We start from the raw sequence: 25095 nt of genomic DNA on the forward strand, positions 1-25095 counted from the left end.
CCCTGATGGCTGTGGCCTCTTCAGCAGGATAATGTGCCACAAGTCAGAAATGGTTCAGGAATGGTTTGAGCACAACAGCCAGTTTGAGGAGTTGACTTGACCTCCAAATTCCCCAGATCTCAATCCAGTCGAGCCATGTGCTGGACCCACACGTGGAGGCCCCACCTCACAGCATACAGGACTTACAGGACCTACATCTGGGTCCAGATACAACACACCTTCAGGGGCGGAGTCCATACCTCGATGAGTCAGGAGGACCAACACAATAGGTGCTGATAATGTTGTGTATATCACTGCTCTGTGATCAGTGCTCTCACAATGAGTTTATTAAAAAGACACATCTAGTCTTCTCACTGGTTTGTGGAATCCACTCAAACTTGTACACACTGTATATATATATAAAGCAAAATCCTATCAAACATAACAGCACAAGCTATCATAACACCTGAAATCATGAATTTGAATATTTAAATCTCTTTAACGGAATCCCGGTCCATCATATTACAGTCAAACGTCCTCTTCCTGGATCACAGACACAGAGCGGTGAACGGTGACGACCGATGATGGAGAATTCATGAATCGCAAACATTTAATCAAACATCAACAAATAAACATTTAAGAAAAGAAAGCTCCGTGTGGCGGCGTCATTGTGTGGAGGGAATGTCGTCTCGTGCTTCCTGTGGAGAAACGCAGCTGCAGCAGGAACAGCGTTAAAAACTCTGTGGGAGTCGATGAGAAGCAGGATGTGAGGAGGGGGAATGAGTACAGTAGAGAGTGACAGAGCAGGCTGTAGGGGCTTCTACAGTAGCTGAGCAAAGCATGCTGAAACAGGCCTAATGACACAGCACAGGAGATAGCAGAGCGCTTCTCCCAGACACAACATCCTCTGTGTTACCATCAATAAGGCTGAGAAGACGCACAAAGACAAAATAGCACATATTTGTGCAGAGCTTCAATAAGAGGAAACTCTTTTCTCCCGTGGCTTTCTCTGTTTTTGGAGTTTTTCCTGTGTTTAATCAATACAAACCAGTCTTTAATCCACCGTCAAGATCAAAGTTCACCTGGTTTTGCAACAGGTGGGAGGGCCGCTGGCGTGAAGTGTTTACACAGCCAGCAATACTGACGCCAAAGCACGTTTGTTCGTTTGTTCTGCTGTAACAGGGCAATCAGACCGCCTCCTCGCTCTGCCGCGCCACACCGAGTTAACAGAAATCCCGCAGAGAGGAAAGTCTGTGCCAAACGTCACGAGGGTGAGGCGCAGCGTCGGGCTCCACCAGTCATACGGACACACGTATGCGCTCTACTCACTCTGACTGTCCTGAAGTTAGCCGCATCGTCCAGTCCGCTGACCGCAGCAGAGTCCAGGCTCAGGTAGTTGTACTTGCTAAAGTCCCGGTCCAGCTTTAGCTTCCCTGTGACACACAAACCATGTGGTTGTCATTTAGACTCATGCAGCGTAACTACACTCCTGCCAGCTGCCCCATAAAATCCAGCACAGCTCTGTGAGCCGATAGAAGATGCTGAATTCAATTCCCGTTTAAAGAAACACAACTGATGGTGTTGCCTTAGAAATTTTAGAAAAATGTGTCTAAGCCCTGGGGTATTGCCCTCCTTCAGTTCTGACACGGTGTATTCAAACACTGAGCTGCTGCTGTGAACATCATGCTGGAAGATCAGATTGCCCTCTTTAAAGGCCTCCCTGTCATTTAGTAGAGAAATCCTCTTCTGGGTGCATGTGTCAGATTTCATTCATAGCAGTATTAACAACAGCTAGAGCCTCAGTGATGTGTGCGCTCTGGGGTCAATGACCATTATATTGTTCTCCTTTGTGAAGAACATTAAACAATGGCCCCTCGCAGCAGAAACGCAAACAGAGCGAGTGGGTTTCACTCTCTTTGTTCTCGTGGTGTTTATTAGGCAGGAAGGGCGACTTATTAATGCGTTAGCCATGTGTTCATGCAGCTGCATGGGGGGATTGGCACATTTAGTATACACACGGTAAACGTAACAGTAAGCAGAACATCAGGCCTATTTTTTTAATTCATACTGCGAGCATCCAGAGACGTGCACATTCTGAGGTCTTTCTCCTGATTCTCAAAGTGGCATTGATCCCGGCAGCTCTACGTTCCTGTCCAGGTCACCATTCGACCAGCTTTTCCAGCAGTTTTACTCACTGAGCGTGTCGTCTGAGGCTCCAGACAGAAGCTGATAAAAGACGTGGAAGTTCCTCTCGCCTCTCGGCTGCTTCACCACACGTGACTTCTCGAGCAGATCTAAAAAAAGAAAGAAAGAAAAAACAAAAGGAAACAATGACACACAAAGACGAACCAGAAGCCTGCACAGGAAATCCTTCTGCTGCCACTCTCAGGTGCCCCCAGCAGTAAATATCGAGCCGAGCCTCAGGAATTAAAGCTGCCCGGTCTGTATTTATAGAGCTCGACTGGGATCCTCGTCCAGCGATGGTTTTTTCAGTCTCCAAGGTGACCAAACCAATATTGGTAATTATCTCTGTGTGCAAACACCACAGGAAGAAACCCCACGAACGATATCAGACGTCAGCCCTTTCTCCGGGGCTGGAACCGAGTGCACCTGATTAAAGAGGGACCATCATCCTCTCACCACATCAGGAGGAGTACGATTTAATTAAAGCCCGACTGTGCTGCTCAGCAACATCACCGGCTGAATAAGCATTCAATTTGTCTATTTTTAAAAAACAGCTTATTTTAGGAAACTTGAAGAGTTGGTGTTGTACTCAAGTGAAGAGTCTGGGGAACAAACTGACCACAGTGACCGGGACCAAAAATCAGAAGGAAATAAAAACGGCTTTTGGCAATTTTCAGCACTTAAGGCTGTTTAAACACCGACTCACAGATCTGTGGTCGTGGCTCCACTGCAAGCACCAAACTAGAGGTCGCTGCAGCCCCGGGGCTGTCGGGGTTAGCAGCGGATTGTGACACCCACCGGCCACGAATCACGTTAGTGGCTCCGTGAGAGCTTGCACATCAATAATACAACATCCACAACTGAGTGGCTGTCAGCAGCAATACAGAGCTGTGATTAAAGATACAGAGAGGACAAGACAAGCCACTGAAAACCAGTTCCTCCATCACAGACAGACACAGGGGCAGGGCAGCGAAGTGACCTGAGCACAGCCATGTCCAGCCACACTCAGTACTCAGCTTTACTTTGAAGAGAAGGAAGGATTCCACTTTCTGCTGCAAAGCCTCCTGAACAGCGTTTATTTAATGTTCCCTCAGCCTCAGATAAGCAAACACACATTCAAGCATCCGTGCGGGAACAATATTGTGTTATGTTGTGACTAAAGGCATGCCAAAAATGTCTCCCCACTATCATTACCAACGCTACTGAGAACTTCTCATAAATCATAACCAGCTATTCTCGGCCGTAGGAAGCAGCGAAGGCTCAGAGGAGGTTCGTCTAAAACATAATGAGCAGACAGGAATCCATCCAGGCCTGGAAGAGCAGCCGTGTAGCTAGCCAGCTCGGTCTGACCAAGTCACATGTCAGCAGCTGCTTCTCACAGACCATCTTTGTGTCTGACTGACTCAGGCGAGCAGACAGAGGTTCATTTGTGCCTCGGCTGTCAGCTTCCGTCTTTGTTTCTGTGACCTCTGCCGGGGAAACCAGCTCAGACAAAACAATGTGAACAGAGGCGAGATCAAACCAAAACACTGCCAAGGAGCCGAGGGGGGAAAGACGAGGCTGGAATGACGGCGTTTTCGGAGGAATGTGATTTACAAATATTTAAAATATCAATCAGGGAAAAAAAAGAAGCTTTCTTTCCATTTTATTACTCACAGTTACTGATGACTCCGCCCAGGGGATCTCCTTTGAAGTCAAACTCAATGTCCATGTACTTTCCCTGAGGGTCAAAGAGCAGCAGTTAGATTTTATTGCCATTGTCTATTTTTAAAAACGTCGTATAGATTCAGTCGGTCGGAGAAGTGTAAGGACTCCGAGCACCTAAAGATAACAGGGAGGCGTGACCTCTTTTTAAAAAATGACATTCAGGCCTTTTTTCTGACTCTCTCTGAAACCTGGAAGTTGAGACAGAGAGTCCTGTGTTTGGGCTTTTTCCCTCCTCTGATGTATTAATAGCAGACAGCTCCTCTGAACAGGCCAAGCTCTGCTGGTAAATGGGTTTTAGCCAAACTCAATAAGCCTGCTGCACTCAGCAAAATGAAGAGCCAGCTTGACTTATAGTTTTCTGATCAACCGATGGTGCTCTGATGAGCTGATATCTGGTGAGCGGGCCTGAGGTTGCTGCGAAGGTTAGCTAAATATAAACAGATCAGGGTCATAATCCGTTATAACGCTCACCGCTACAACTGCATGTCCGTGCACCGGCATGTGCTGCCATCTAAAAGTAGGCGGATGATTAAAAACCGTGTGCACGGTGACACAAAAACTGGGACACGACAGGTAGGTTGGCAGTTCGCCTGCGAGCTGGCACACGCTGGGAGAATCGTTTTCTTTTACAATAATCGAGCGTCAGGCACAAGAAGGAGAACAAAGTTCAGTCCTGGGGGGCTGGGGTGTTACTGAAATAGACTTTTTTGGGATGGACTGCCAGCTGCTAAGATGAAGTGACTTTTTCTCTTTGAAGAAACTGCAGCTAACTAAACATTCACGTTAGAAACATTTAGAAATGAACAGCGATGGAAATCACAGGAGATCAGACGTCCCCAAAATACTGAACTGGGCAGTTTGAGGAAAACAAAGGCAATGTTACAACTGCAGTTACATTGTTACATTGTAACATTGTAACATTGAAATTGCAGTGTGTGTGTGTGTGTGTGTGTGTGTGTGACCAAAGCAGCTACTTAATCACCCTTATGACGCCAGACCTATGTTAGAGATAGGCATTAAATTTCTCCTGCTTTTCCAACAATCAGATTCAGAGAGATACGAGACGCAGAGGAACGGGCGGCGCAGTGTAGGTGAAAGGCCTCGTCCTGCTCGCTTTATGTAAAGAGCATTTCCTGAGGCATGTGCACATGTACTATATCAAATGTGCAAAGCCTGCTCAGACTGAGGGGGCGTGTGGACCCGTCTACTGGGAAGATCCAGGGTCTCAGATTACATGGGAACACAGGGAGGACACCAAGAAATATCACCTGTATTTGAAAAAACATATTCACATGCATGATAGTCAAACTACCTCACATGCATGAAAACACGTTCTGGAGTAATGTTGCCATAAACACAAACAGTATAAGCACACAGGACATGCACACCAAGTATTCAAGAAACAAAAGCTTTCTGAAAAAGAATGTGTGTCACGAGATCATTTTTCCAAACCACAGAAGCTCGTCCTGCATACTTACAAATCTGGAAGAGTTGTCATTTCTTACAGTTTTGGCATTTCCAAAAGCTGAAGAGAGGAAAAAAAGAAAAATCAGACACAAATAATTAAACTAATGGATTCAGAAAGCTTTACAAATAATGCAAAGCTTGTGCAAATAACCTCAGAGTAAAGTTACCGCCGATGCATTGCAGAGAGGCCATTAAGAATATTCAAAACCTTCATAATGATCCCTAACCTCGTGCCCGAGTCCAGCTAGCTGTCAATCATACATGGCCTGGATGTCAAAGCCATTTGTACTGATGAGGCCCCATAATTCTGGGTGGATTAAGCAAAGCACCAGGGCTTTGCAGGCTTAGGGCGGGCTGAACCTTGATGTCACGCAACATTCAAAAAGTGCTTCAATGCGGGCTCCTGCTTGTAAATAAACGTAACTAAAGGGTTCATTAAATATTCATTTTTGACACAAACAACTTTGTGTTTCGTGCACAATCAGGCCTTTCAGAACATCTCCCTGCTAAAGATGCCATTAACGTGTCACGCATCACAGCGCTATTAGCATAACTGCTTAATTGCTGATAACAGCTGATTAATGTGCATTTAAGTCGGCGGTTGCTGTGAATGTGTGGGCTGCTAGTCTGGCACAATGGCAGCCAGAGGGAGAGGAGGACGGGGAAGGAGAGGGCTGGAGGAAGATAAAGAGACGTAAATGAAAAGAAACCGAGGGCGACAAAGAACGAAACCAACGCGTATCGTGTCGCAGAGCGCGAGCGTGACGGATCCGTCGTGTTAAGCGTGACTCTGTTCCCTTTCCCCCTTCTCAGTGTTAGGGCAATTAGACTGACGTGAGCTAAACTCTTGCAGATGTGCGGGGTTTTCTGCAGCAACCCGGGCATACAGCTTCATCATTCATGGGCATTTCCTGTCCACTGCCCCCAATTAAAATACAGCTGTTTGTGTGCCAGAACTGAGCTGTGGGAATGAGTGTGTGTGTGTGTGTAGCGTCCCGTTTAGCTAAGAAAATAAAAAAGTGTATTATACAGTATTTATAAGATCCCTAAAGTTATTTTGCGGATGAGTTAACTTGCCTGTGATTACATTTCCATGGTTATATAATCATCTGTGTTTACAGATTAGCTAAGCTAGCTAAAAGAAATGTTTTGTAGGTTGTGTGACTAACTGCCAGGAGCATTTGCATTTTTGTTTTGGTGTATTGTGCATTTGGAAATCAAGCCAAAATATCAAAGACCATCATTAAACGCTCTCATGCAGCGGTTTGCAGTGCATTTACAGTCGGGCTGCAAATATCCTGCACAGTCTTCTCGTTTCCTAAACGCCGAGTAAAGAAAGCTGCTTTTCTCAGCTGCACTTTGAAGATCTCTTGAATTAGAGCAGCTCTGGCAACCCCTCAACACACATCCACCCTCCAAACGTGAACTTCAGACAACCCAGCTCCTGAATTGGGACGCAGCTTGGGCATCTTCACTCACCCTCCAGCACGGGATTGGACTGCAGCAGCTGTTCCTTGACCTTATTCACCTCGTGGCCCTTCCCACACACCGCTGCCACATACGACATTACCAGCTTACTGGCCTCTGAAACACACACACAGATAAATATAATGTGATTCACATGACTGAGGGACAAGTGCAGAGATGTCGACCTGTTTCACCATCCCCTATAAAAATCCCCCTTACATCATCCCCCCCGACAGCCATCAGAGCAGGGTGTGGACCGTTCGTTAGGGTGCAGAGCAGAGGAGGAGGTCCCGTTATAAAGACTTGCTTTGTTAAATTACACGGTGACCAGAATTGCATCACATTATCATCATTCATACTATGATTACACTGAAAGCCAGGGGAAAGCACGGGAATAAAACTTTCTGTGGAGCTGAAAGTGATTTAAAAATGCTCCAGCACAGCGTGCTGCAACTAAGACACGTTTCCCCAAAAATAATTCTCTGCTTGGCTCAAAAAGCTACATGTCCTGTCTGAACAAGCGACAAGCCTCGTCGGACGACGGCTGGCATCAGGATCGTCTCTCCTGACCAGAGAGCGGACGGTGACCCAGAACCGGCGATGCGTGCGGCGTGCCAGGCAAGGACAGGAAAGACCTTCAGAGCAGTCGTCGGTACAGATTCCTGATTAGTCTGGCAAACAGCTCGGGACACGTACTTTTATCTAAACGTAGGAAAAAACTTTTCTGAGTTACAAGCTGAGGACTTTAATCCTCACGTTGTTATCTCTCAGGTTAGGAAAGTAAACGTACTCCGTCTGCAGACAATAAAAACTGTTGTGTCTCCTGCACACTGAGATGGAATCTGATAATAATTTTGGTCACATCCCCTTTATAGAAGCCACAGTCAGATGCATACTGCTGTTACCTGTGACACAGCACAGGAAATACCATCCTCGTGTGTTTCTGTACAGTATGTGAAACTGCTCCAGAACATGGATACACCATCATAAAAACCACACAATATGGAAAAAGGCTTCAGTCTGATGGAAAGTCCAGCCTTTAAGTGTTCATAACAGTGTGAATGTGACTGACTGGCTCTGAATATACATAATTTCACAAATATGAGGAAACCACAGCCGTGTGTTTGCTGCTGTAATATGTCTACCGCCATGACTTTATGTGAGCAGAGTCATTATCTAGTTTCATGTCCCAACACGATGTTCTCAAAACAAAACTGACATCAGCTCCTTTTATGGAGGATTACATCCCACAGCCCTTATCGGCTTCTTTACAAGTTATGACTACATTTAAAACAAAGAACCGCTGAGCACATGAAGTGTTAGACACTCTGTTAGAGCCTGATTGTTCAGTGTGGTGAGGTGATCCTGTTACCTGCTCTGAAGTTATGACACAACAAAAAAAACTGAGCATTTACCAGTTTTCCCAGCTCCGCTCTCCCCTGTGATGAGAATGCACTGGTCCTTGTCCTGGTCCCTCAGCGAGCGGTAGGCCTCGTCTGCCAAAGTGTAGCTGCAAAAGCACAAACCCGAAAGCCTCCACGTTACATTTGCACACAGCTAACTGCTGTTCACGTATATTCTCTGACATTTTGTGGGTGAGGGCAGTTAGAGGTCGTTCACACACGCTGCACGCTTATGTGCCAGGCTGCATGGCGTCTACACTAATCACCAGCACGTGGGATCACTGGCTTGGATCGGGACATCTTGGACATGCACAGACGTGCAGTGAGCTGCAGCTTTATTTGGCTGGCCTGTCCTCGGGATTTGGCTCTGACAAAACTTAATTATTAAAATGATGTCACAGCGACTCTGATTTGTTGTATATTTATACACATATTGAAACCTTTACATATAAAATGCATTTTTAGGAATCTGCCTGCTTTAATAAAACCTCGAGAGGTCCCCGAATAATGAAAGCAGTCTACGTGAAACCGACCTGGGTGGATAATTAATGATACAAAGGTTAAAAAAAACCTACGTCTTACATTCTGGGACAACAACACAAAGGAAAAGTGAAACTACAGTTTCGCCCCCACTCAGTTCCACAACAATACATTATTTGTTCTCTTAATGCAGGAAATCCCCTGTGATGGTCTGAGATCAGGGTGTGGATGTACGAGGGCCATATCGCAGTGACAGCTTTTTATCTCTTGTGGCAAAATGGTCTATAATTCTGACACGATATTCCCACAAAGACAGAGCGCTAAGGAGACGCCTGCGACAACAACTTTTTACAGCTTCCATTTGGCAAACAGTCGTTCACAGCGCGGCAAGAGCTGCGTCCAACTTTCTCCTCCAACAGGACACGAGACGGCAAATCAGCTGTTCCGGCCCGTACTTTGGCTTGATTCAGGAATTTGGTCCAAAGCAGTGTGTGTCTGTGTGTGTGTGTGTGTGTGTGTGTGTGTGTCTGTGTGTGTGTGTGCAGGAAAAGATAGAGTGGATTTGCAATATCGGATCATCTAAGACCTCCATTATGAGCTCCGGCAGGATTAAGTAAAGGCTGATGTATTGTGGGGGTGTCACTGGAAAGAAACTGGGATAACACAAATTTTGTCTTAAGCTCATTTCAAACAGACGACCTCGCTGCTCACGTGACCCCGAGAGTCCCCAAGATCTCTACAGATACAACAAGACTCTCTTAGTTCTGATAACATTGAAAGCATCAAGGTCTTAATCTCCCAGCTTTTCGAGTATCAAGCAAAGATCAACATCTTTAAGTTTTACATTTCACATTGAGTAAAGGGTAAACATAGCTCTAGGTCATTTTGGAGGAATGCTTCAGAAACAGCCTCTCCCCAGCGTCTAATTTGCTCTTATTCCTGCCTGGAGGGTGGGAACACTCGAAAAGTCCCAGGTCTCGGTAATATCCCAAATCAAGAATTTATATGCACAAAGTGCACCCGACGTGAACGCAGGGAGGAATGTGACATTCACGGATGCTGACACGCAGCACTACCATTGGGCACTGGGTCTGAACTCTGAACGCTTGCTGAGGTTACATTTATTTGTAGAGGCAATGCTGTTGTCAGATTCAAGTACTCTGCACATCAAAATGAGCTCCAACCATCTGGCTTTAAAACCAGTTAAATTAGGTTCAAAGCGATTTCTAAAGGAAGTGTCATCATTCGAGTTTGTGCAAAGGCTGTCCGGCATCATTCTGTAATTCCTGCTCCAGCTTTCAGAAATCCACCAAGACGTGGAAAATGAAACTCCTGCCTAAATCTAATTTTGGGTGAAGCAGCGAATGCATTAGTGAGGCCGGGGCTGCACGGAGCCGAACTTTAAAGCGTGCAATCACACACTGAACTAACACTGACCCCTGATTTGTAAAGAAGTTGATTGCTAGTAGGAAGCCATGACAGAGAGAGTGCCAGAGATAGACAGCCTAGTGAATGTATTCCAGACCACAATATGAAGTTAAAGCTCAGGCGGGCTAATGGAGCTCAAGGTTCTGCACCATCACACATTGATTTGGATCAGACCTCATTCGGCCCTGCTGCCAGGCCTCTCCTTTAACAGCCCCCAGTGCAGGCCCGCAAACAATCCATAAGGTAATGGGCTATACTAGGGCAGCATTTCTCCGACTGACAGGCTGGTGTGAGTAGTAAATATAATTGTGAACTAATATGAAGGAACCCAGAGAAACCATACCACACCAAAGAACAGGATTCCAGTTAAACTCCCATTCAGTCCATTTATTTACCCTGGAGTCCTGTAAATATGGCTAATAAATAATAACCCAGATGTGCTGTAGGCATCCAGGACAACAGTTTGCCAATTCAATTTCATTTATACAGCGTAAAATCACAACAACAGTCGCCTCACAGTGCTTTACTGTAGACCCTACAATAACACATACAGAGAAATACCCAGCACTTTGGCGACAGTGGGAAGGAAAAACTCCCTTTTAACAGGAAGAAACCTCCAGCAGAACCAGGCTCAGGGAGGGGCGGGGCCATCTGCTGCGATTGGTTGGGGAGAGAGAAGGAAGACAGGATAAAGACATGCTGTGGAAGAGAGACAGAGATTAATAACAAAAACACCCAGTGCATCATGGGAGTCCCCCAGCAGCCTACACCTATTGCAGCATAACTAAGGGAGGATTCAGGGTCACCTGGTCCAGCCCTAACTATATGCTTTAGCAAAAAGGAAAGTTTGAAGCCTAATCTTGAAAGTAGAGATAGTGTCTGTCTCCTGAATCCAAACTGGAAGCTGGTTCCACAGAAGAGGGGCCTGAAAACTGAAGGCTCTGCCTCCCATTCTACTTTAAATACTCTAGGAACAACAAGTAGGCCTGCAGAGCGAGAGCGAAGTGCTCTAATAGGGTGATATGGTACTACAAGGTCATTAAGATAAGATGGGGCCTGATTATTTAAGACCTTGTATGTGAGGAGCAGGATTTTGAATTCTGGATTTAACAGGAAGCCAAAACAGGTTTATAGATATAGTCATATCTGAAGGTTACACTTCGTCGTCCCGTGGATTTATTTCCACGCATCCTCCAGGTCAGAAACACTGAGTGTGAAATTAACCGTGAATGTTACGTTTTTGCAGGGAACTGAAACCAACTTCCAGCTAGCAGCATTATTTTTTTCTGTCCCCAAGTATAAGCCTCTAATTCAATCCCCACCCCCACAAGCTCTGATCACAGCCCACCCCCCTGCCCTCTCCTGTACAACCAATCCAACGGGGTTGCATGGACGAGACCTGCCACAGGACATTACGTCACTGCTGAAAACGGCAGCAGAGCACAGCAGATGTCTGCTTTGTGAAAACACTCCTGTTGCCTGACCTGATCCTGACAATGAGCAAACCATCACACAATTATCCCCCCCAGAGGAAGCCTGTGGGCCCGGGGGAAGGGGCGAGTGTACCAGGAGAGGGCAGGGGGCGTAAAATAGGAGAGTGGGGGTCTTTTGCCACGGACTTGTCCCAGTGAGAGACACACACACACACACACACACACACACACTTGCTATTCATATTCGTAATTATAATATGAATAGAGGTCAGCAGAAACAAGCCACACCCAAACCTTCACAAGATTTGCATCTTAAAATTGAAGAAATAAAACATTTAATCACCAGTAATTTGTCTCAACTTACAGTTTGTGATAATAATTATTCTGTATTTTTATTAAATGGACAAAAAATAAATAAAAATGTGCATATTTACAAATAAGAGAGCAACATAAAGCTGGGAAATGAGTCTAAACAGCAATTAGAGTTGTGAAGTGATGAAGCATCAAGACCTTGAGAGAGAAAACAGAGAGTGAGGACTAAAAACCCCCCAGAGGCCTCCCTGATCAGTGTGTGGAGATGGGGGTTAGGCTGGGATCAGGCCTTGGGCTGTAAGCGCTGCTTGGCACCTCCCCTAGACATCTGCCTGCAGGCTGTAATTTGGACGTGCACGTGGCAGCGGTGAACACAAAGCCACACTGGCATGAGGTAAGCAGCAGAAAATAGTGCCTTCAGTTCTTTTACCACCAGCCTCTGGTAGCACAGGAGGTTGGTGACCTGAATTTCAAGGGTGGAGTACTTTGAGGAGAGACTGAACATACTTTAATGTCAGGATAGATGGTGATGAAGCTGTAATGTATGGCCTGGAACCCACCCAGCTACTGGAAGATAAAAGGCTGTCCCCAATTAATGATCATCTTACTCAGGGGCTCTTAGCCGTGTCATCGTGCCGCCTTTTGCACATTTGCGAAGTCATTTTCCAAAAAATCGTTTCATATCTTGCCCTGCAGTGGTAGTTATTGTTACTCGTTTCCATGCATAGGAGGGGGCAGCACAGTAGCCTGTGATCTCAGCGTGACCTGGCTCCTCTACAGGAAATCCGCCGCGCTCCAAAGAAGAAGCCAAGGAAACAACTCTTTCCTGACGCTGTACGGCCAGGTGGAAGAGTGGGTGAGTGCTGCAAGAAACACAGGGACGCGCAAATTCAGTGGCACATGCTTGGAGAGTTTAACCTTGTGGTGTGGGTGGGCAAGAGAGCGGATACGCACATGCACACAAAAGATCTTGATCCTAACAGATGTGCACCATCTGCACACCAAGTAAAACAATGCTGTTCTGTAAAACAGGTGGTAAGGAAAAGATCAGCTCACAGGACGAGCATCTAACAAAGAAGAAGAATATGACTACTGTCTCATAATCAAAGGAGGATTCGAAATGTGCAGCGTGCAATAAGGAACACCTATAACTTACTAAATTGAAAGTTCATAGTTAAGTACAGCTGCCACAGCTCTATAATTTATTCAACACTAGGTCGTCTAAGACCTTGGCTAAATTGCTCATTGATACCATCCACCCATACATCAAACTTTGAAAGGATCTACAGCTTTAATTTATTTTACCACACAGCAATTTAGTGTTCCAGAGCCGAGGAAAACACCAGTCCGAGCTGTGTATGCGATCAGTGAGAAAGCAGGAAATCAGCAGGTTGAGCAAGGTAGCAAACATCCTCAAAGACGCATTCAAGCAAAGAATTTTATCAATCTCTGGCATCAGGCTTTTGTGAATATGCTTTAATACATATTTTTCATGCACACACACATATTCAAATCTATAATAAAAGGTTTGAATGGTGTCATGAGAATTTATGCAAAGGAAAATTTTAAGGAAAGCAAAAGAACCTTGAAAGTAACAATTGTGTAAAAGATGGCCACATGTGCCGAGCTGCAGACAGCATGATGGAAACAGCTTTTTATAGCTTCGAAAGCGCCGTCCAGTCAGGTTTGAGGACTTCCTCTCTTCAGGGCTCCTGGTCACTACAGGCTCAGAGGCCTTTAAATGCAAAACAAATCTCAGTATTTAAGTACGTGGCTGCTGGTACTGAGATAAACGTGTTCATTTATTTTGTTTCAGTGGGCGACAGACTAGGACTGCAGGTCGGCCGGTTTATCACAGAGACTCTTGCTACCTGGCCATGCTGTTGTAATAAAGGTAGAATACTAAGATAAGCAAGGCTGCTTTGAAAGCAACATTATCTGGACGGCAGCATATGCTGCAAAACTTGTTTATCATACACCATATGTGCAAGTCGCTAATGTCGTGCCATCATGGACGCGGGCTTTTGAACCGGGAGCTGACAGCAGGCCAGATGTTCCCTCTCTTCTTCACCCAAAAGCTGCATTGTTGATGGTTTCCCAAAGTCATTTCAAATCTCGATTTGTTGGACACAACACGACAAAATTGCTTCTCTTGAGTCTGTGTGCTCTAATAACACGTCTACTTTGTTACTTGCTATGACGCCTCATTAAACCTTACATAATACACTGGTGTCAATCTCAATAATAAAATGTTCCTATTCATAGTCATTTGCTTAATATGCAACCTTTGTTCTCAATAAATTAATTCCAATGTCCAAGGTCTACAATCCATGCAAAAATCAAGCTTGGCCCTGATAATCATCCCTACATCTCTCCATGTAACGCCATCAGCTCGACCTTTGGGGCCTGGGGTCAGGCTCTTTGGGTCTGTCAAGTGTGACTGGCAGTAATAACTCACAGCTCACAGACAGATTTGGGCCACGTCCACACTAATGCGTTTTCGATTGAAAACTTTTTCTCCCGTCCACGCTGAGACGGCGTTTTCAAAACACTCTCAAAAGCGCATACATACATACATACATCGCAGTGTGGACAGCAAAAATGGAGACTTTCTAAAACGATGACACATGTTAGTCATGTGATGCAGTCATGTGACTAATTAAACAAAGACAGCGGAGGGCGTTACACAGCAGCTGTTTTGTTTGACAGCTCTATTAAAGATGAATATCAGCCTGCACGCGCTCCTGAGAGCTTTTCTTCAAATTCTTTAATTCTCACTCGCTTTTGCAACTTTGTACTTTTGTGTTACTCGCAGCAACAACTCCACCTCATTGTGAGTCCATTTAAAAAACTCGCTGCTTTTCCTCCACATTTTGCTGCAACGTTTCAAAGAGCCGGAAAGTAAATAAGCGGCAGACGGAAATGAGGCAGGCCGAATCTTCTTGCGCTTCACGCATGCGCAGGACTGGAACGTAATGTTTTCAGCCGTTTCAAAGTGGACGCACAACTGTGTGAAAAAGACCGAAAACACTAGTGTGGACGCGGCGCGCTTTCGGAAGGAAACGCCGTTTTCAAATCTGTCCGGGCCGGTGTGGACGTAGCCTTAGAAATACGAGTTTATATAATGATGTACGTCGTTGTTATATCAAAATGTAAATAAATGATCTGCCTCATAATAACACATAAACCAGTTTGTTATTACTCTCAGTCTTAGTGAGATTATTATGTGTGACAGTTAATAAGACATCAGTTTGTGGGAGTTTACTTTGTGTGTCTGTGTGTTGTTCGGGGCAGATAATACTTACTGAGCACCTGCAAAAAATTAATTAAAGCATGCGGTGTGTGCTCGCTTCTATTGAGGCTCTTCAGCACACAATAATATAAATAAATCTTATTATTGTCGGAGATATAAGGTTGGACGCTGGAACAATATTGCACGCAGCTAATACGAGTCTTATCTATTTGCCTGCGTTTCGGTATGCCTCACATATTTTGTTATGCAAGCTGTGTACACAGATAAAAGCTGCACCCATTGTTCTGACTATGAATAGGCAGAGTTTACAATGGATTTGGACGCTGACACACAGAGCAAATCCATTTAAAAAATATATGCTCGCCGAAGCAATAACTATCAGCCGCAGCAGTGTTTAATCTGTATCGTGTTAAACTATTGGCAGGTAAACGTATCGTCTTTGAAGACGGGGAAAATCTAAAGCTTTCTAAATTAAACACTGACAGCAGGGTTTTTAGTCTCATGGCATCAAAAAGATGAAAACTGCTCATGTAGAATTACAGCACAAATCAAGAGTCAAAACCAGCACGATCATACTTAACACAGACACGTTTTTCATCTCACGGTTTGTACGTTCAGTAACAAGCAACAGGGGCCCAACGTGAGCAAGAAGCAGGATGTAAGGGACTGCTCTCCTCAGGGGCAACGGGAGGTTATTACCGTCATGACGTCCGAAAAATAATTCGTTTATTCTGCATTTATTAGCCATTTTTTCAGTTTCAACCTGATGGGCTGCTTAAGCTCTACAGGCTCCTAATCAGTGCGTGTACACTGTACTGCATTTTTCTAATGATATAAGCAGCCAGAGTACTGCCTGCATGCACGAATGCAGCAACTGATTAGAAATTCTTGCATTATCCAGTTGAACACATTTGCATTTTATTCTTGGGTTGATGAGGTGGGTGGAAAAAGGAACACACACACGTTTTCTATCGTCTCACCATTACGCCAACACACATGCTGGAGAGGACTCACGCTGCCCACCTGAGTCAAAGTGCCATTTCAACAAGTGCCCACTTAAATCCACCTACATGCAGGTTCTGAGGTGCAACTTACCAAGGCGTCCTTGAACACAGTATTATAACACCAGAACAGTCCATGTGACTCGTTTGTTACCCAACAGCTCGAGCTGTGCAAATATCCAATAATATGTACTGTGTCCTTATTTCATATTATTTATAACATGCATAAATCCACATATTGCCTTTTGGTTAGTGTTAGATAGCACAGGTGTGATATCATCCTGCAGTAAATGACTCTGAAGTCCACATCCAGTGAGTAAACTTTATTTTTTCCAACCATATCTTGTTCAAAATAAATAAAATACTAGCAGAAGCTGAAAATTTCTGGATCAGAGTGAAAAAAGGAAGTGAAAGCTGAAATCTGTGAGAAGGATGAAACAGTTGTAAACTCGTGGAGAAGGGTTAACGCGTTATACGTAGTGTAATTAAACATTACATAGGGTCGCATTGAGAGATCTGATATATGACTGTTATCAGACAGGCAGTACAGTTAGTTTACACGTGATACCCAACCTTTGACCTCGAGAGCACAAGTCTTTCTATTAAAAGTGTAATAACAATGATTTATGTCACCAGTGCTTCTAACAGATGCTGCAGGTCCTTCACATTATGCTTAATATGACTGGACCTGGACCAGTGGGAAAATAATAATAATGAAGAGCAAAGCTCAAATCAAACAACTCTACTTGAAGTGTAATTGTATTCCTTTATTGTTTTGATTAACTTTTGAGCGCCTCATGCTGAGACAGATCTTAATACTGACGTCAAGACACAGACGTGACAGCTGGAAGTGCTGATGCACACCATGGTGATGAAGCTCTGTGGTCAGCGCTTCAGTCAAAACTTTATTAAACATTAGGAAAATGTGATCCTTGTCTTGACTGTCAGCACACAGTAATGGTGGCTTCAGAGAGGACACTGACTTTAATGTTAACTCCAAGCTTAAACACAACTGTAACCCGACTACGCTGATCCACGAGGTTTCACCTCATTACGCCCGACCTCGGCGCCCACATGTGGACTTCCGGACACGACAAGGACAGAGTTTGTTCAGAGTTTCCAAAGAGGTGTGTGCATATACACAGAAACGTATGCACACATGCAAACGCCTCAATCTGTGACTGGCTAAGTGGCAAGGGGCAGACAATACAGGACTGCAGGCCATCTGCATGCTGCTGCGCGTGAAGAAAGCCCACTGATTAGTTCATCTCTAATGGGCTGCCTGTGTTTTGAAAGGAGGAAAACACCTGCCAGTTAATCATTAGGTGCCTCATCTGGGCAGGGAGCATTTTACTTAATTGGACAGCAGACAGAAGAGCGGACAGATTCATGCAGACGGGTGTGGCCATGCAGCTCCGCAGAACTACGAACGAACTCTCCATCCGGGCTTGCGTTCAGCCATTTTTATGAACAGAGAGAGGAAAAATGGAAAAAGCAAAAAAGACTTACAGTCCCCTAAACTTCAGTATTAAAAGGTGTTACGAGCCATCATGGGCAGAATTTACAGGCATACATATTCAAAAGCATCTCTGGATATTGTAAAATCTTCCAGAGCAATGTGCAGGTCGTGAATCAGACTGCAGGCTGCTCGATAACTGCTGCGCGGGTTCTCCTAAACTGATCAATATGTACTGCACGGCTCTCTGGCCTGGCATCAGCCACTGTTTATTCGTAATAATTATAATTAAGATGGGAGCTCAACAGTCAATTAGCCTACTTACAGCATTACAGATAGGGGACCAGCTGCAGGTCTGCCTCCAGCTGATGTACACACATCACAATTTGTCTGGGGACCAAAGGAGCAGGTGCGAAATACGTTTCCACCTGCACGCCATCGATGTAACTTACTCTTACAGCAAACACACACCCGGTATACACACAGTGAGGCAACAACAACACAACAGCACTAACCAATAGTATCGAGTTTTACAAAATCCGTAATTGTCCTAAATCACCTGAAGTCGCACATCTTCCACCATCGCCCAAACGCACCAGCATCGAGGGAACTGCCATTTATACGCATCATTGTGTAACTGCAACAACTACTTCAGCATCAGCCATCGAGGAGCCAGAAGTGACCACGGCATGATGCCATCCATTTGTGTTTAATGCAGCTTCGTGCTTCTGGATCTTTGGGGCCTCCAAAGAACTGCGACCTTGTCTGCTGCAGCCTGTTCTGAGCTTCTGACTTTATACCGTATCAAGTGTCTAATGAGGATCAGAGATGAGAAGAGGACGATTATACAGCCCCCTGTAGTTAGCTTAATTAAAGCTCAACACTGAAGGACGTCAGACCCGCCCAGTCAGTGTGCTAATATTCCTGCAGAGGCTAAATGAGTTACCAAAAACAGGAACTTGTGTTTTAAAATTGGAAACGCTGCAGAGAACCGAGAGTCATCTTTAATCTAAAAATATTAGCCGGACACTCGGTTCTCTAGAGTCCATAAATATTGTGCATTCGAGAAGGAAAAACGAAACAAAGCAAATCATGATGCATGCTCATACTGGCTGATTTCTCCTGCTCCGCTCTGGCCTCGCCTGCACGGCTACATCACAGCAGAGTCCCGATCGACGCTTAAAAACAATAAATACAAAAACAACCCAGGAGCAGACTGAGTGGACGCGGCGTGCCGAGTGTGTCGTCAGCTCTTTAAAAACAAAAAGGCGACTCCTGTGACTTCCTTTGGATGATTTCCTTTGTGTTTGTGAAACACTGCTCTGCTTTGAATACCAGTCAAGTCAAATCTATTCAAATAACAACATTCAAATGAATTTGTAAACCACAGCTATCCAGCTGCAGCGAGCACGTTTTTCATCTTTTCTGTGTGTAAAAGGGGAAAAAACTAATGTCAGTATGGGAAACATTCAGCTGCAAGATGGAAAGAAGTGAACGAAGCCACACGCATCGCATGACTCAAACTGACCTCCTGAGGTTTTAGTACATTTACATACATTTTGTAAAATTTCTGTCAAGTGCTGGTCGCCCGGGCGGACGCATGTGACCACACTGAGGGTTTAATATTACAGGAGATCGATGCTGTGCTGCAAAGCCGAGTCCAGATGGTCCGACTCGAGGATTAACATCAATTTATGAAGCATGTTGACATAACCTGCCTTTGAGCTCTTCTTAAAGAGTCTGTCCCATTAAAGAGGCCATGATCTTTAGTGAGCAATTATCCATACGTTGTATTATTCTTGCTCCCTCTGCAGGGATGCACGCTTTGATGCTTTTTGCAGAGCATGAAAAGAAAAGCTTGTAGCAGAGCCTGTTTCTGGGGCTTCTGCCTGCTGCATATCGCACATTTTTTAATTTACCATGAACCTTTTGACCTGTACAGAGTCGCAGGCTTCTATTCATTGTTCCAGTTTTCAAAGTTTCAGGAAGATGAGTTGAAACCATGCATTTTTCTCAAACATGCACGGCTGTCTTTTTACAGCAATAAACCCTTTCAGTTCATATTAGCAGTGCAAACGGTCTGCTGTTCAGCCCTGTGCGACGACCTAAATGATCCAGTGGAAATGCAGTTAAGAGATTATTTTGAAAATCTTGCACGCTGCCAAAAATCAGTGTTGTTGTTTGTAATGCTCTGATAATCATGCTGGCCATTTACATTTCTGGCTACTTTCACAGTTTGACCGTGAGACTCGCAGCTCTGATGATTTCCATCTTTAACATCCTTCAAAATAATGACAGAAGGATACAGGGGAACGTTTATCATAAAGGGGTTGAACGGCAGTCAAAGTGGAATTCAATGATGAAAATGTTAAAGACAAAAGTCGACAGCAGGATTTCTTGAGCCTCTTTGTGTGCGGTGAGAGGAGAGAGACGTGACAGGCACTGACCAGCGAACAGGAGGGGGGAAAGCAGCTTGAAACTGTGTCGTGTCGGCTCCGGCTGTAAAGTAAAGCCAAAGAGTTTGCTTTTGTCTGCAGGGAGTATGTCTGCTCTGGGACGAGAGCACTCTCGCTCCTCCAGTCGGAGTCTCTGAGGGCTTCTGCCGCAGCCCAGAGACACAGCGGGCTAATTGACGAGTGCCGAGCTTTGTTTTGTCTTGGCACAGTCGCAGCAGTGCTGACTTAATGTTGCCAGCGGACAGATGGCATGCCACGGCACTGAATGGCCAACACTCCCCATACACTAGTTAGGGTCCCTCTGATCTCAGCACCCCCACCTCCTCCATCCATCCCAATGCATTAGTCACTGGGTCCAAACCGATAATCTGCAAAGAGCTTCTCAATACCCCATCTTCAAGAGACAGATGACAGTTTCTTCTCACCACATCAAGGCTAACAAAGCCTCAAAAAAGTCCTTTTTCCAAACCAAATCTAACCTCACTCTCTTTAATTTACATTTATACGCTCGCCGGGTGTGAAGAGGACCTTAGAGCTGGACTCACATGTGTGGGCTTAATTCGTAGAAGTTCCTGTTGCGATACTCTTCTACTTTCTCTGGTGTGTAGATGGGCAGGGACCTGTAAGGGTTCATGGAGATCACCACGCTGCCAATGTATGTCTGAAGGGAGAAGGAGAGACAGAAAGCATTAGCACCAATCCACAGGTTACTTTCTCAGTCTGCACAGCTTAACGCCGCCGTGCAGACGGGCAGTCTCTGAATCAAAGGGACGGGAATTCTGCTAATGTCAGCGTTTCTCAGACAGGTATTCTTAATGAAAGCTCGTGATGTGTGAAGTAAAGCTGAAGACGTGTGAAAACAAGGAGAAAAACACGTTTGTGGGCTGAGCAGAGTCATTTAGCTTTAGTGCCCAACGCTGCCATACAAGACAAGCCTGGAACAGCTGCCGGGACAAAGTCCAGATGAGACAAACTTCCTGCTCTGATATTACAAAAACATCAGTCAGCTGATATCAAAGGAAAATGCAAGAACATCCAACCTCAGTCATTTTTATTAAATCAAAGAAAATCAGTGTTTTATATCAAATGGAACAAATTCATGTAACATCCAAACAAGTCCAACAAATCACACTCATCAGAAATGTCTCAAAGCGAACGCAACCGGCTATCATCTCCATCATCATCCTCCTACACGGCAAACAGAACCTTTCAAGCATCAACCTGAAACATTTTCTCTGCTCTCTATGGTAATGGCTGTTGCATAAGCCACTCTGACGAGAGCGGAGCACGGCCTTCCCTGTGGCAGCACCGCAGCCTCCCACTGCCTCTCGTTCAATAACACACCAGAGGCGGCACGAGTGCAGAGGATGTGCACAGAGGCAACGAGAGCTGCAAATGTAAACAAAAAGTCACGTGTTCTGAGCAAAAGCAGAACACGCGCGCACACAAAAAAGAGAAGCATTAAAAACCTGAAACTTTTTCCCCCACTCGGCCTTTTCAAGTCATTAAATAAATCACAACTTGAGAGGAGCTTCATGCTTCCTCGTGGTTCAGCTCACACATCAGAAGATGTACGAAGAGCTTTGAACTGATGGGACTAAAAGTTCCCATCACCCCACAGTGTCTGCTGTGTTTGTCCCGGGATGAACAGCAGGGCATCTGCTCCTACGTAGTTTCCTTTTTATAAATACTAAGACCTCGATGAAGCCAAAGACATTCACGCTCCTCAACATGAAGCTTTGTTTCATTATTTTGGAAAACCTGAAAACCTTTTTTTTGCAGCTGCACTTTGCTGGAGATGCTTTTTTACTTTCAGGCAACAGTTTGTTTCTTTAACGTCGTCACGCTGAAATCCTCAGTCAGCCTTCTGGAGACTGGGAGTCGTCATGTCCCCAACTATATCCCCTTAGCATAACACTCCCTCCTCCATTTCTACAAGTGGGAGTACTGGCCAACATACTGGACCTCCATCTCTTTCACATCTGACTGAACACGGCATGCTGCACATCCGGTTTCTTTTTGTGGGCTTTTGGAAAAGTTTTATCTTGTATGTTTGTGCCAAAGATCAAGCAAGATGTGATTCTTTTATGTTATGCAATGTCCTTCACACTGCATGAGCTGTCACAGAAACCGTGATTTCCTCTAACGACGCCTGTGCCGAGGCTGATTTTCAGAGCTCGATTGTGTGGGTAGCTCACCATCTGTAGCGTCTTTTCAGAAGGATGAAAAATGCAGCTCTGATTAGTGGGACAGCAGTTTGCTCTGTACCTCCTGATTACCGTCGTACCTGAGCCCGTGGTGATTTTCAGTTGGTAGCACATCTTCCTGCATCTTTTGATGTCTCTGACGATCCTTTTCAAAGCAGAGCTGCGATGCAGAAATGCAGAACGACGCAGGCCCGGCGTTCGCAGGTCAGGTTTATAACCACATCGATCCATTACGTAAACTGGAACTCGCAGGCTTTTTCAGATTCGTCTTAACGATCACGGGGTTTCTACTTTCTAGGCGTGGCTGTAGCTCAGGAGGCGATCGGAGGGTTGGTGGTTCGATCCCTGCTCCAATCTGCATGCCTGCATATTTTTTACATTTATATACTTTGGTGTTGTTCATGAGATGAAGAAAGTAGGATGTGTGCACAGTCAAGACACTGTATGAATTTCTTTATCAATAAATCCACACGCAAGGAAAAGACGCCATCACATCTAATCAAGTTATTGTGTATGAAAGTCTTCATGGTTCCTCTGAGCCACACAATAACAGGGACATTTTTCCAGTTACAGACGCATGATGTGCTGTCCCTCTGAAAGACAAAGCCATGTTTCTTCTGCTATGAGCTGTCATATGATAGTTTGGTGTGGGGGATGGGCCCGTTTGTAAGGAATGATGCCACATGAGGGAAAATACATTTGCAAGCAAGGACTGCACACCGCAGATTTATTGGGTAAGTACAGGTTTTAGTGCTTCTCCTGGTCATCGCTCTTGAGGTGCAGCTTTAGCAGATTTAGGGCTATGTGATTTACCTTTCCATAAACAGTCTATTTTTATTTGCATCTAATATTGCATATATGAAGTGGGTTTAACTACTGTAGCCACATCATTTAGGTAAGCACCACCAGTGTTGGTCAAGTTACTTGAAAAAAGTAATCAGTAACTAATTACTGATTACTTCCCCAAAAAAGTAATCCCATTACTTTACTGATTACTTATTTTCAAAAGTAATTAATTACTTAGTTACTTTTTAAAAACACGATTTACACCCTGAGTAGGTGATAAAGCGATAGATCTTTCAGCCCAATTCTACTTTTTCTGCATCATCATCATACAAAATGTAATCAAATGGAAAAGTCTCTTTTTAAAACTTGTTTTATTAGTTTTAATCTTTTAACTTTATGCATCAAGCAAACATTTAATTATCTGCAACATTCTCTGACTGGAAGAAATTAGTTTAACATTTAAACCTATTTTCTGCACATTCCAGCACATAAAATAAAATATTTTTTGTGTTTACACTCAGTCTTTCAAATAGATGCAAGTAAAACACAGCAGAAAATAAATAAAGTCAAAGACTCAGCGGTCCTGTTGCTCTATTTTCACCTGTAAAGCAGGAGTGGGGCAGGCGGAGGTTTACCCTGGTGCAGGTGTGCCGCGGTCAGTGGAAGAATCCGCGAGTTTCTCTGTGAGTTTCCCATTACGTCGTAGCTACTCGGTGCTTGTTGGAAGTTTAGGGGTTTTTTCGCTGTAAAAAGAAGTTTTCTTCCCACGCACAGCGGACACTAATGTTTTTGTCACTTTTTATGGAATCAAACTCAAAGTAAGGTCAGTACTTCCACGCTTTAAACGCTGCACGCTCATACTCTCTCTGCACTCGATATATGATCCATTGTTGATCTGCACACAGCTGTTGTCACGAACGTCGCACTCGCTTACGTCACTGTCGTGAGACATTCTGTCAAAAAAAAAAATCACGGTTTTAGTAACGCAGTAACGCAGCGTTCCTACGGGAAAGTAACGGTAATCTAATTACCGTTTTTGCAATAGTAATCCCTTACTTTACTCGTTACTTTAAAAAGTAATCAGATTACAGTAACGCGTTACTGCCCATCTCTGAGCACCACACAGGGAAAACCTGAGTTTATGGTTTCAAAATGTCACCACAAAGGTTTCATCTTCAGATCACAAAAATCACAGTAACTTTTTGAATCTAATTATTTTGCAGAAGAAGGACGATTAGCGGACAAAGCATTTAAAGGTTAGGGTGGCAGCGATATCTACTGAACTTTAACGGTTTCCAATCTTCACTTTTAGCTGAATTCTATTTTTTCTTCCTTGGAGTGTGAGAGGAATACATAACTCGAGATGTAACTCACTACTTTTCACATTAAGTAACTTAATGACAGCCGGTCATTCCTTTCTTCATTCATCTCAGGTTTGAGTTTCTCTTCATGGCTCTTTAGTTTTACAGCCAGCCAACTCAGGGATGTCCAACTCCAGGCCTCGAGGGCCGGTGTCCTGCAGGTTTTAGATGTGTCCTTGATCCAACACAGCTGATTTAAATGGCTAAATGACCTCCTCAACATGTCCTGAAGTTCTCCAGAGGCCTGGTAACGAACTAATCGTGTGATTCAGGTGTGCTGACCCAGGGTGAGATCTAAAAGTTGCAGCACACCGGCCCTCGAGGCCTTGTTGCCCAGCCCTGAGCTAACTGCACTCATGGTGTCACAGCTCAGTGTTACACACAGGTAGTAAAATCCCATTTACTTTCAAAAAGTGCACAACATCTAATCAAAGTCGAACTAAGCGACGTCTCCTGGGAATACAATGTTAATGATGAATAGCAGAGGGAAGAAAACAAAGAAACAGCAACAGATCCTCAGCTTATCAGCGTGAGGCAGTACCGTGCATTTACCCAGGACGTCCTCACAGCTCCGTGTTCACAGTAACACTCTGGTGTTTGTATGCAGGGGAACGAATATGAAGAAAACAAACAAACAAACAAACAAAACAGGGAACTTCCAACTTCTTCACCACTGACAGAGCTGAAGAAGAGCATTGAGAATAACCAGACATAT

The 25095-nt window shown here is 44.6% G+C and overlaps 1 protein-coding gene across 6 annotated transcripts in view; it reads right to left on the bottom strand.

The window, feature by feature from the left end:
- myo1b (myosin IB) overlaps window positions 1-25095 on the bottom strand; it is a 53907-nt gene that overhangs the window by 20976 nt on the left and 7836 nt on the right. For all 6 annotated transcript variants that reach the window (XM_086267164.1, XM_086267166.1, XM_086267167.1 and 3 more), the window contains exons 3-9: window positions 20572-20687; window positions 8220-8314; window positions 6817-6921; window positions 5349-5395; window positions 3820-3883; window positions 2175-2273; window positions 1309-1412 (exon numbers count right to left, since the gene is read on the bottom strand). In XM_086267164.1, the coding sequence (XP_086123290.1) occupies window positions 1309-1412; window positions 2175-2273; window positions 3820-3883; window positions 5349-5395; window positions 6817-6921; window positions 8220-8314; window positions 20572-20687 (630 nt within the window). The remainder of the gene's footprint in view (window positions 1-1308; window positions 1413-2174; window positions 2274-3819; window positions 3884-5348; window positions 5396-6816; window positions 6922-8219; window positions 8315-20571; window positions 20688-25095) is intronic.

Source organism: Aulonocara sp. 'chitande type north' Nkhata Bay, linkage group LG16, assembly GCF_057382095.1.
Source record: "Aulonocara sp. 'chitande type north' Nkhata Bay isolate Kocher_YH1m ecotype deep benthic linkage group LG16, A_spYH_male_GT1.1, whole genome shotgun sequence".
NCBI lineage: Eukaryota > Metazoa > Chordata > Actinopteri > Cichliformes > Cichlidae > Aulonocara > Aulonocara sp. 'chitande type north' Nkhata Bay.